Below are 12380 nucleotides of genomic sequence, written 5' to 3'. Positions count from 1 at the left end.
ACTTTGCTTCCCTGGGTTGGCGTCCTGCTCAGGCAGGCCCCACAGTGTGGGGGCAGAAGTGGCCCTGAGGCTCGTGGCCCACCCTCATAGGAACCTGGGACGGGGGAACCTCCCTGTCTCAAAAACAAGACTCAAGGTTGTTTCTCATTGGCCTCGCTTGGATCACATGCTTATCCCTGGACCAATCACTGCTCAGGAAGGTCAGGCCTCCTCTCACCCCTCCTTTAGCCGTGGGGTGGGGTGGGGAGAGCAGCCTGGATGGGAGCTGATACGAGTGATCCCACAGGGAAATCAAAATGCAGGTACCAGAAGGGGAGGTGGGTGCTGGACAGGCAGAAACAGCACACGCCCACCCCACACCCACCCATTCTCCAAAAGCAATTTGGGGCTAAAAGGGCCACATTCTGAGCCCGCTGGCTCGTCACAGGCTGTGGCTCCATGGCTGACTTCAGGCCCAGTGCTCCAACCAGCTGTGAGTCACTTTCCCACATTTCTCCACGTGCTCCAAGATGTCAGTGGCTTGGTCCAGGGCCGAGATGGAGCCCCCCCGCCTCCCCAGCCTTTCTCTCATCACCCAGGCTGGGGAACCTTTCAAAAAGGGAGGGCGAGCTTGTTCGGAATGGCTTGTTCTCATGAGCCCCTGTGGGTTCCTTGTGAAGACTTCCTTTCATAGTGTACATGCAAGCAGCTCTTTGATAACCCAATAGTCCCGTCTGGCTGGGCTCCCCTCTTCCTGCAACCCTGTTTTTCCTCGCTCTCCGAAGGCAGGAGTGATGTTTCCTTCCATCCCCAGGAAAGACGCCACCGTTTCTTGCATTACATCTCACTGGAACTAAAGACATGATTACATCTAAAGCTGCTAAAAATCTCTTCTGACCACTTCTCCTTGGTCCCGTCATAATTATACTGATTGTCCTCCTTTTTTGGAAGTCTGTCTCCTCAAGGGAGGAGGCAAAGTCCCCTTCCCTGTTGGTAGAATCACTTCAAAAAGAACAGGGGGGTCAGGATGTCGCCCAGCAGCCCCAGGACTGCTGGGCTGGGACCCTGTCTCTGGCCTGGCCTGGTCTCTGACCTTTGGGGACCTCATGGGCCCCTCCCCTTGCTCAGGTCCTAAACCTGTCTTTCCAGGATCGCAAAATGCTCTTTGGCCCCCAAGCCTCGTGTCAGGATGAGGGAGCTGGTCTTTGAACTGCCATAATTCACTTGAATGTTGTGTTTTCTAGATGACACGGCCATGGAGAAACAGGGTGAAGGTCATTGAAAACCATGGGTCATCTACACGTTGCATCCTCCTGGCTGTGAGGTGTATGTACCTTGTGGCTCATTTCCCAGTTGTGTTCTGGTCTCGGTGCTGTCAGAGGACTTGTGTCTGATCTGCGGGGTGGGATGCAGCTCAGGAAGGTGCTGTGCGGGGGCAGGTGGGAAAGGCCTATGTCCCAAGGATCCCCCCGTGGGCTGAGCCGAGGTGGGCTGAGTGCGGGGCTGAGTGGATCGAACGTTCTGTTTATCCTGTGGTGAGGCTGGCCCCTTGGCCAACGTGAACTGCTCGTCCTGGTTTTCCCGATGTGCAGTGGTGACACAGGGAGGAATGTGCTCCCTGGACACCTGACCACGTTCTGCCTTATTTAAAATCTTTTGATGGTTTCCTTCTGCAACAGAGAGGGCTTGGTGGGCGAAGAGTTCAGGGCTTTGGGGCTCAGACATTAGACTCTCTCCTCTCCCACCCTAAACCCAGCTGTTCTCGCCTGTAGGGACATCTGCAACAGCGTCCTCCCTGGTTCCTTCTTTCCCCTCCAGTCTAGTCTCTGTTCTGCTCTTTCTAAATCATATATCCAATTACACACACACACACACACACACACACACACACACTCTCACCTAATTACTGGCTCAATGGCTCCTTGGTCTCCTAGGAAGTTAGCATGGTCTCAAGAGCCCAGCTGACCTGGCCCTGGGTTCAGTTCGTCCCTGTCCACACACTGACCCGACTCTAGATGGAGGGGTTTCAGTGCCCAGTGTGCCACAGAGCGCCAGTCTGCAGCCTGGAACCCCATCTGTCCCACTGGGTGGGTGAGCTCCTCAGTGGCTCCCTGAACCCTCCGTCTGGGTTCTGTAGGCCTCTGTGCCTCCTGCCAATAGCCCTCGTCCCGTGGTGCTGTGGTTCCTGTGTCCCCACCAGACGGCAAGTCCCATGGTGGCTGGGACTGCAGGTGTGTCCTCAGCGCACAGAACAGGGCCTGGCCGGGCACGGGCGCTGAGTGAGGTAGTGGTTGACAGGATGGACGCTATCTAACCACAGGCTGGAGCCCCACGGGCTAGTTGCCCTGGCACCTGTGACAGCAGCTACAGGCTGGGCCAGAGCCGGGTCTCAGCCAGAGGTGCCACAGGGGCCTAGGACATGGAACAGTTGGAGCTGTGAGGGGCAGGGCAGAGGGTAGCTGGTAGAGACATACAGAAACCTCCCTCTGCACCCCTGTGAGCCCCACATACCTGCCCATGCCCCTGCTGGTCCACCATGGAGCCCCAGTCCCACAGCCTGGCAGACCCTCCCTCCCCTGGGTGGTAAGTCACTGGGCTCAGCCTTGGCTCTACGTGAGAACCGTTGCCTGAGAGCTTGGAAGCACCCTGATGCCGGGGCCACACCCCTGACCCATGACATCAGACTCAGGGCGGGGCCTGGGCACAAGCTTTCATAACTCTCCCAAGAGATTCCCGTGTGGGGCCAAGTTTGAGGTGGTTTTTCCTCGAAATGCATATGTAGCCTGGAGGGTTCTGCCAACTAGAGCTCAGGAAGGGGTGCTTGATGGAAACTCCCCTCAACAAAATCCACACCAGAAATAAGTAAGCACGTCTTAAAATGGTTCTTTTTCTTTTTTCTTCTTTTTCTCTTTTTTTAAGTAACACATGCATCTGGCATAAACTTCAGGCAGCACAGATGGGTCCTGAGGGAAAGAAGAATCAGCCTGCCCCCCGGTTCTTCTTCTCCCAGCAGTAGGCTCTGTGCCCAGGCTCCCGCGGTGAGGGTCCTGCAGGGCTGCCTGTGCCACATGCCTGCAGGTGTACGGGCCCCTTTGCTCACGTGTGCGCTTTACTTTCTCAGCCATTCTCTGTGAGAGCCGGGTCTGCCCGTTGTAGCTACACCTGCAAGTGCTCCATCCAGGACCAGGACCGACTCGACGGCCCAGCTCCCCGCAGGCAGGCGGCCTGGGCTCTCACAGGCACAGCTGCCAAAGTGTCACCCAGTTTTTAGTCACATGTGCGACTGGCCTGTAGGATGAATTCCTCCAACTGGAATTCTTGGGTCACAGAGCAAGTGGAGTCCCATGGCTGATAGGGCACCCCGTTTTCTGTCATTCCAGAAACTGTCTACGCCGACGCCCCCGACGTATAAGCTGCCCACGTTGTACAGGACTGAGGACTATTTTCCTGTGGACGCCGGGAAGGCAGCCCCCCAGACCCCCAAATGCCATCAGCGTCTGTGAGCGTTGCGGTCCTGCCATCACAGACGTCGGGTTTTGTTTTTCATATATTATTTATTGTTGTCAATTTGTTTGCTGAATTTCCTCCCTCATGTGAGGCCACGGGGCTTGGAGAAGCAGTTGGAACCCACGTGTGGCAGTGCCTCCGGGAGGAGCTGGGGAAGGCATTTCCCACCAACGTTTGGCCTGCCTGGTGTTTTAGGATGAGGTGGTCAGGTCTGACAAGTCACTATACCTGAGGGACAGGGGGGACTTTCTCTCTGAAGGGCTTTGCATGGGAATCATGGGGGACTCACCTGGTGCCACCGGGCTGTGTGGCTCCAGGTGCATCCATCCGTGTTGGATGGTTTGTCTGCAAACCCCAGTGCCCACTGGCCTGTGAATTGTGTCAATAAAGATGTCAAGAGGTCATGTGTGGTCTGGGTGTGAGAATGGGGGTGGGGAGACGTTGATGACCTATTGCTTTTTATGCTGTGTAAATGTTTCCTTGAAGGGTCCTCCTGTCACCTGGACAAGCCTGCCCCTGGGAATCTGCTCCTGATGAAGCCCCTGGCCTGCACCTGCCAGGGGAGGAGTGGCTTAGATTCCCAGCAGGCATGCAGGGGTCCTTAGGACTTCCCCAGCTTCAAAGGTGTGTTTGCCTTCATTTCTTCTCCTGCAGATGAGTTTCCTGCTGTTATCCTGAAAGTCCATAGTCCTCATTTTAGGAATGGCTATTTGTAGTTTTTCTGGAATTCCTCACAGAGCCAAGAAACACACACACACACACACACACACACACACACACACACACACACACCTGACCTGCACCTGCAGACCTGCATTAGAATTTCAAGGAAATCTAACTAATATATCAGGCAGGACGGCAGCCAGAAGTTGAGTCTTGCCAATATTAGGACAATTTTTAGAATTAAAAGATAGTGGTGAAACCCTGGTTTCAAGAAGAGCCGACATTTTTCTGTGTAGGTAGTTTCTGTAAACTTTTATAAAAGATTTATATTATAAATTATTTTAAATTATGGAAGTCTAATGTACATACAGAAAGGTGCACCTCCGTGGATGGTTCACCGAGGTTTCACAAACTGAACACATCTGTGTAACCCTCCCCCAGATGGAGAGACGACGAAACCTGTGGTCAGCGCCCAGCAGCCCTCGTGCTCCCTTCCAGCCAGTGCCCCACCCCCTGCCCAGGCCAGCGCCCCTGACCCCTATCAGTGCAGGTGGTGTCGCTGGCTTCTGCCCTCTATGGACTGAAGGGTGAGTGGGAGACGCACACACAGTATGTCGCCTTTGTGTCTGGCTTCCCTGGCTGGCACTGTGCCTGTGGGGGGCGTCCCTGTTGGCGAGAGCTGCGGGTCGTTCATTCTCATGGCTGCATCGTATTGATCATGACTGTTTTTAGTGAAGGAGGCTAGATACTCACTGTGCCCCAGTCTGCTCAGGGAGAGCAAGGATTCTGTGGAAAGTTAATTTTTGAGACAAGTGGGGAGGACACCAATTTCCGGGAGGCTGAGTATATGTTGGTTGCTGGAGAAGCCCAGGCTCCCATCTCCCTCCAGAGCCTGAACCAGGGAGAAGTGAAAGGGAAGGTCCTGTCACCAAGCCGCAGCAACTTAAGTGTCCTAAAATAGAGACCCACAGGACGGAGGCTAAGGGCTTATAGGCTCTGAGGTCAGCCTGTCTTGGTGGCACCATCGTCTCCTGCATGCCTCAGCTGTGTGACCCTGGGCTAGGCGCTTACCTTCTCTGAGCCCAGCCTGCTCCTCAGTAAAATGCAGAGAATAATGGCACTTGCCTGTTGGGTTGTTGTAAGGAAATGAGAGGACCTGTATGAGTGCTTGGCTCAGGGCCTGGCAACAGGCACTGGACAAGACGTGGCTGTTATTATGGTGACCCGGCTGTGTTTCTCAGCTGACCTGTGGCATTTAAGAGCCTCAACAGCGAGAGACTTAGGAATTGTCCTTAAATTTCAGAGTAAGAACAAGTCATGAAGAGTGAGAGCTGCCAAAAGTCCAACTAGCTCTGTCTGGGTTTCTCTGTCCGTGGATTCTTTTAGCCCCCGCCCCCGTCAGTGAAGTTGCATGAGATATGAGGAAAAGGTGACTAATGAAACTAGAATTGGCCATCCCAAGATCTCTGGGAGTTGCAGTGCCAAACAATGAACTTTTAGGGAGACTTGGGGACAGCTGAGCAAGGGAAAGCCAGGACACAGAGCCCGCCAGGAACTCCCGACCTCGGTCCTTTGAGCTGCTGGGATTCTGGAGACACTGTCCTCGTGCCTGCTGACCTGACAGGCATCCCCTTTAAAGCAAGTGCCTGACTTAAGTCCTTGTGAAGCAAATGAAAGCCTTGACTACTGTCGAGCAGGCCCCAGAGCGCATTGCAACAGTCACTTTACAGCCTAGGAAAGGGCAAGCTTCTTTCTTTTGTGGCTTTTGTTGGACGGTGATGCCAGTACAAAGGCCATTGAGAGTTTTCACAAGAGCAAGGTCCTTCGGTCAATCACCTCCCCACTTCCCCAATGGATGTGAACTCCATGTCTGTCAAAGCAAGAGGTTTCCAGACGATGGCCCACAGGTTGACAGAAATGTGTGGTTTGCCCTGAACTGTTTTTAAATTGTTTTCATGTTGAGACAACTGGGTAACCATCTGGAAAAAATAAAGTGAGTTCCATACCTCACTCTGTACACCAGGAACCGTTCCAAAATTCCAAACGGATTAAGGAGGAGTTAAATGTATAAAATGAATTTATAAGGGGACAGAAACATTAGAGAATCATACAAGATCCAGAAGCCATAAAAGATAGATAAAATTATATTAAAAAATTTTAAATCCTCTGCATGGCAAAAACAAACAAAACTCACCCCCCTCAAAAACAAAACAAAACAAAACAAAAACCTAAGCAAATTCAAAAGGCAAATGACCAAAAAGACAAATGACAAACAGGAAAATATATATTTGCAGCTTGTATCATAAAGGGATAATCTCCCTAATATAGAAACAGCTCCTACAGAGAAGTAAGAGAAAAAACAAAAAAAGAAAAATGGGCAAAGGATGTGAAGAGGCATTTCACAGAAAGGAAAATGCAAAGGGCTTTTCAACATTTGAAAAGGATAGTCAACCACAATCTATACCAGTAGGTATGAAACAAGATTTGCTCAATTTTCACTTAGCAGACTGGCAAAAATGAAATCTTTTGATGACACCATTGATGAAATGTTGAAGAAAATGTGCATTCTCATACCTTGGTGGGGAACCATTGTCATGGAATAGTTATCAACATTAGGAAGGTATATACCCTTGAACCTAGTAATTCCACCCCTAGGGATCTAACCTCCCAACATACACACACGAGAGAAATGGTAAGTGCAAAAGGTGATTCATCGTGCATTGAAATAGGAAAAGATTGGAGAGAACGCAAGTGACCATCAATACGGATGGGGCAGTTATCAATATGGGACAGTCCACATATACATGGATGGATGGAATCTCATGAAGTTTTAAAAATGGATTAGGAGCCATTTATGAATTGGTGTGGAAATACCACCAAGCTGTGAAAAGCCAAAGTGCATAAAAAGGTGCACGATATGCCATCTGTGTGAGAAAGAAAGGCATTAAAATTCTCTGGAAGGATGAACAGAAACTTGAGAACAGTGAATATCTATTTTGGGTGAGAAGTGGGCTTTTTACTTTTTAATTTTGCATACTTTTTGATGTCTTGGTGTTTGCCTTTTCAAAAATTCAATTAAAATCAATTGCCAGCAGTTAAAGATTAGGGCATTCTAGATAAAGAATTGATTCCCAGTTTCTCTTCAAAAACGGGAATATCTGGCAATACGGGGCTCTCTTTCTTGTAAGGCAACCGTGAGCTAAAGCTGAGTCACTGTAGAGGGGCCACGCTCTCCAGGTTTTTCTTGTATCCAACTTATTTCACTAATTTATTTTACTTGCTTGGTCCCTGCGGGCATCTGCCTTTGAGACCCTTGGAATTTACTCCCAGGATATGGGGTATGTGAAGAAATGCAGCTGGGTGGAGGATGGCAGCTGCATGGTCACTGCAGTTCAAGCCACTGGCAGGCGAGCAAGCATCCCTGTGCCCCAATCCCAAATTCCCTGGGGACAGGGTGTGGAGTCTCACCGTAGAAGTGTGTGCTTTCCATAGCTCTCCTTTTGGGAGTGACTGATGCCAATTCAGACAAAAACATCGTAAGAAAACTACAGATCAATATCCCTTGTGAATATAGATGCAAAAGTCCTCAACAAAATATTAGCAGACTGAGTCCAGCAATATACAAAAAGGATTACACACCACGACCCAGTAGGAGCTCTTCTGTGAATGCAAGGTTGGTTTAACATCTGAAAGTCAAACAATGTAACACCCTAGTAATAAAGGTCAAAAACCACGCGATCACCTCAAGATGCAGAAAAAGCATTTGACAAAATCCTGCATCATGATAAAAGCTCTTCTTGGGGTGGAGAGGGGAGTTCTCAGAGAGGAGGGTTGGAGGCTAAGCAGACACCCCCCACAGGTGTCTACTTACACGTTAAACTACTCTCTGGAGATGATTTGTTGACCCAGGCAGGTGGGGGCATCAATGCATTTTCCTCCCCATCTTAAAGCAAATTCCCACTTTGTCTTATGGTCAAGACACAACCATCTTTGGGTTTGGAAGGATTCAACGTAATTCTGACTCTGCAGCTGACTCTGTGAGTCCTATGAGCGTGTTGTCAATTCGAAAGCATCAAAGTTCTCATAAGTAATCGTCAGCTGGATGCATTTCAGGCTTGTAAGCCACTGGGTAGGGGCTGTGGGGTTGGAGGCTTGCCTCTGTCTTCTTTACTGGGACTTCCGGTGAGGGTGCTCTGCTGGCTACACAAGATGTGAGTTTGAGGAAGGAGTTAAGGAGAGCGGACAAATGCATTTGGTCAGGATAAACATGGTTCCCCTGAAGAACCAAATCAGCCCAGCCTGAGTGCTGGAGGCTGGTCGCTTCACCTGGAAGGACTTCCTCATTGGGTCTTCCAGGAAGCTGCTCCGTTATAAATGGAGCAGCAGCATCTCAGCAGCACGACTGTTCTGGGAGAGCCGGACCCGAGGCGTAGGAGAGGGAGACGTGGTGGAGCGCCCCGAGAACAAGGTATGTGCTTTTCTTCTGTTGGCACATCCAGGAGCCAAGTGTGGCTGCAGTGGTGACCAGCCAGGGAGTCAAGTTTATCTGTTTGGGCCCATGGTCTCCTCGTTGCCCCCCGGTGAACCGTGGAGACATTAGGGGACTAGCTTGCACGCATAAAATTGTCTTCTACACACAGGTGACACCTTTGAGAGTAGAGATGGGGGTGCTTAGGCTGTCCCACTGGTGTCTGTTGAGTGGGAGAAAGAGAGAAAATGGCCTTACACAGGAAATCACTGGTGACATTAACCGGGGAAGGCTCCTGCTGTTCCCTGGTGTGTGTCTGAAACAGTGGTTCTCAGTCTTGGCTGCCACTGGAATCAGCTGGGTCACTCCCGACTGTCACAGCAGAGGCCCTGTGGGCAGGGTCCTCGGCACGGCCAGGTTTTAACGCTTCCCAGGTGACTGTATGTGTCCAGTGCTTTCAGGGAACAGCAAACAAGAGATTTTCAAGGATTTGCTACCTCTTCTCAGTTCTAACACCTTCACCTTCCTTCCGTTTTCCACACGGCACAAGGTTTCATTTGAAAAGTGGAGTGGCCTCCACGTCTGTCTCACGCCTTCCTGAGTGGGGTGTGGAGCTGGGTTTGAGTTGGTTTCCGGTTTGGTTTAAAGTGATTCCACCGCAGCTCCAGAGATGGGTGTGGACTGATCTAAGCCGATCAACGTAATTCTAGCTCAGAGACTCATTAAGAACTCTGGCCTAAGCCCCCCGGCCGCAGAAACTGGTTCTGGAATGGTTTCATTGGGTCCGAGTTTACGACTCGAGTTCAATGGTGAGAGAAGGGAAACCCTCTCTGAGGGAAGGGGAATGGAAGCATCTGACGAACACCAGGGCCCCTGCCTAGGATGAAGGTGACCACATGGGTGTCAGGACAGGACAGAGGACCTGAGCCCTTGCTGGTGTCACTGAGCAGCTTGCGCCACTCAGGCACCACTGGTTACCTGTGCGTCCCCTTTATTAAGCCCAGTTTGAGTTGGAATTCCTGTTACCTGCCAGTGAGAATCTTATTTCATAAAAAGGGAGTCTAAAGCCGGGTAAAGAGAATTAGGTAATCGCAAAGACTTCCTTCCTGGAAAGCACTCTGAGCCAGAGCTCAGGCCAGGGCCATCTCGTAACTGCTAGTTCAGTGCCACCTGCATGCATTAGGTCACACAAGTCCCTGAGACATAAGGCTCATCCAATTCCTTCAGTCTTGCCTGGGCCAAGGAGAAAGTCGCATTTTGATGCTGGTGTGCCCTGTGCCCGAGTTTCCTTTTTAACAAACAGAGCAAGTCTCAGCTCACAGCTTTCGGCAAGTAATCACAGGTGGCCAAAACGTAGTATCATGTTTTGTCTGTCTTGTCTTTGCTTTTATGGATGCCTTCATTAGTGGCAAATAGTGCTGATTGTCTCTTTTTTGTAGAGACGGTCCCCTCCCCCCTTTTTTAAAAGAGGGAGTTGAAACATACTAAGTACGTAAAGCAGTTGTTAGGCAGATGTGGCAAAAATGATGAAGATGGCAGCGTGAATGAGTGTGGTTTGGAAACGCTGTGTCAGGGAAAGTATGATGTATTGGTTTGGAGACGGGAGCTCACGTGTCTGCGTTCATTGCAGAGAGAGGCTTTCTTAGGAGGTGAGTCTTGAGCCAAGTGTGGCTGGGAATTCTGGTGGCTGTGGACCCACACAGCCTGGGCTCAAGCTGGCATCTCCCTGTACCAGCTGGCATCTTGGGACACGCCAGCTTCTTTGCACCTTTACGTCCTGAAACCGGGAGCTAATCCTCCCTGTATAGGACTTTTATTTGGGGGAGTGGCAGGATTGATTTGAAGACTTGAAGGATCTTGAGATGTAGTGCCCTACAGCCCCACAGCAGTAACTTGAGGAAGTACTCAAGTCAATATGCGCTCCGGCTGCGTGCTGAGCTCCAGGCAGTGCTTAGGAAGGAGGTCCTACCCTAGGAAAGGTGACCAATCAAGCCTCTGGCCTGATGTCCCCTCCTGGGAGGAAAGGGCTGTGTGAGCCACTCTGAGCTCCGTTCTCAGGGGAGCCACCTAGTTGTGCTGGCAGATGTGGCCACCAGCAAGCCAGGCAGCGGTCTCCAAGGCAGGGTCTGTCCTTTCAATTCCTGGACTTCCACACGGCTGCTTCACTTCCACAGCTGTCACGTTCTGCCCCTGTCTAGAGACGCGGCAGCCAGTACAGTGCTTACATCAAGTACACTGGAAAAGCGCTTTTATTTCTAGTCTCTTGCCTCATCAGTTTCCAAAAGGTGAACAATTTGCCTACTAGGATATCCATTTTGCTTCACGTCGTAGTAAGACATTAATAAAGGCACAGCAAGGTTCTTATTACCAGAACCAGTTTGGGTTTAGGTGGGCGTACGCCTAAGTTCTGATGGTGTACTGGGGAGCGTGGGGGGAGGGGTTGGTATTACAGATGAACATTGTACTCTGAAAAATGCACTCACTTGCAAAAACTCATTTAAATAGAGCAGAAGATTCTGCCCTTTATTCCATTCAGAGCATGTCCTGGAAATGACCAGCATCTTCCTTCTCCTGTCTTCCGTAGCTGGAGCACTTTGAAATGGTGCCTTACATTTTAGGATCTGCAACTTGTACCTTACATGCTGAGTTTTGAACACAGCCCCCGTCTACACTGTAACTGCACTAGTTTCAAGTTGCAGTGAATGCTCAAGTGGAGTAAACTGATGGAAAAGGAGCAGGATGCAAAGCATTACTAAATGGTGACCCTCCTTTGGAGCAAGTTTGGACGCCTTCAAGTGCAACTTTCAGTAGTTGGTGGAGAACACCTGGTTTTTATTTTCTAGCTTGACTATCAAGTTTATCTGTTGAGTCTTTTTCTAGGACACCTCACGATGGCCAATTGATTTGTTGGACATTTTAAAATGGTGGGAGTAGCCTTTTCCTCTTGTCTTCTGGGGATTCGAGTTTTTACACGACCCTGATGAAACATGTCTGCAGTTGGTCCCAACCCAATGAGCAAACAGGGTGGGTTAGAAGTGAGGCTATGACCATTGTGGGAGGCAGGGGCAGGAGGCTCACCTGAAGCTGTGAAACCCAACACGTTCATTAAGTCCTACTAAACTGTTGAGTAACGTGTAGTCCATCATTAAGCTAAGTGGTCCTCAAGCTTTAGTGGCAGTCACCCAAAGATCATTTGGGGGCCCCATCTGGAGGGGGTTTGGTAGCAGTAGCCTGCACTCAAGATAGGGGAACAACCCCCTGTGGCAGTACCCACCTGGCGATAGCAAGTCTAATGGCTTCTAGGAAAGTGTTTCAGACAGGGCACGTCCCAAGCTTGTTGAGATCATTCCGACCTGACACTCGTTTTCTCTTCTGAAATCCTGTGCATTTTTACAAATGGGCAGGCATGTGGGCCAAACGAACTACAGGATAATAAATTATGAGATCCTTTTCTAGTTGGATCTTAAGAGGGGACAAAGCTATGTGATAGGAACCCTGGAACTGCTTAATGACAGGGAACCAAAGATGGGCCAGACAGTGCTGCACACGGTGCACCAAGGGGAACCAGGGCTGGTCGGTCTGACTCGGGAACTCACGGTCACAAGAAAATCTGAAGGGCAAAAAGGAAAGTTCTCCGGAATTATGTTCTTCCTCGATAAAATCTACAAGACTGTTCAAGCTAGTGACATTCTCTAATTAGAAAGTGGCCGTTTGCCACAGCTTTTATTTTCAGGTTATTCCAAAAGCAAACAGTAGCAACAGA

General features: G+C 50.2%; 1 protein-coding gene across 1 annotated transcript in view; it reads left to right on the top strand.

The window, feature by feature from the left end:
• The window catches only part of BCAS4 (breast carcinoma amplified sequence 4), a 53286-nt gene extending 49396 nt beyond the window's left edge, over positions 1-3890 (top strand). Inside the window, exon 5 of the mRNA XM_019726091.2 lies at positions 3360-3890. Within this exon, the coding sequence (XP_019581650.1) occupies positions 3360-3482 (123 nt within the window). The 3' untranslated portion in view covers positions 3483-3890. The remainder of the gene's footprint in view (positions 1-3359) is intronic.
• Positions 3891-12380: the final 8490 nt, after the last annotated feature.

Source organism: Rhinolophus sinicus, linkage group LG13, assembly GCF_036562045.2.
Source record: "Rhinolophus sinicus isolate RSC01 linkage group LG13, ASM3656204v1, whole genome shotgun sequence".
In the NCBI taxonomy this organism is placed as follows: domain Eukaryota; kingdom Metazoa; phylum Chordata; class Mammalia; order Chiroptera; family Rhinolophidae; genus Rhinolophus; species Rhinolophus sinicus.
This window is presented reverse-complemented; position numbering and strand designations above follow the sequence as displayed.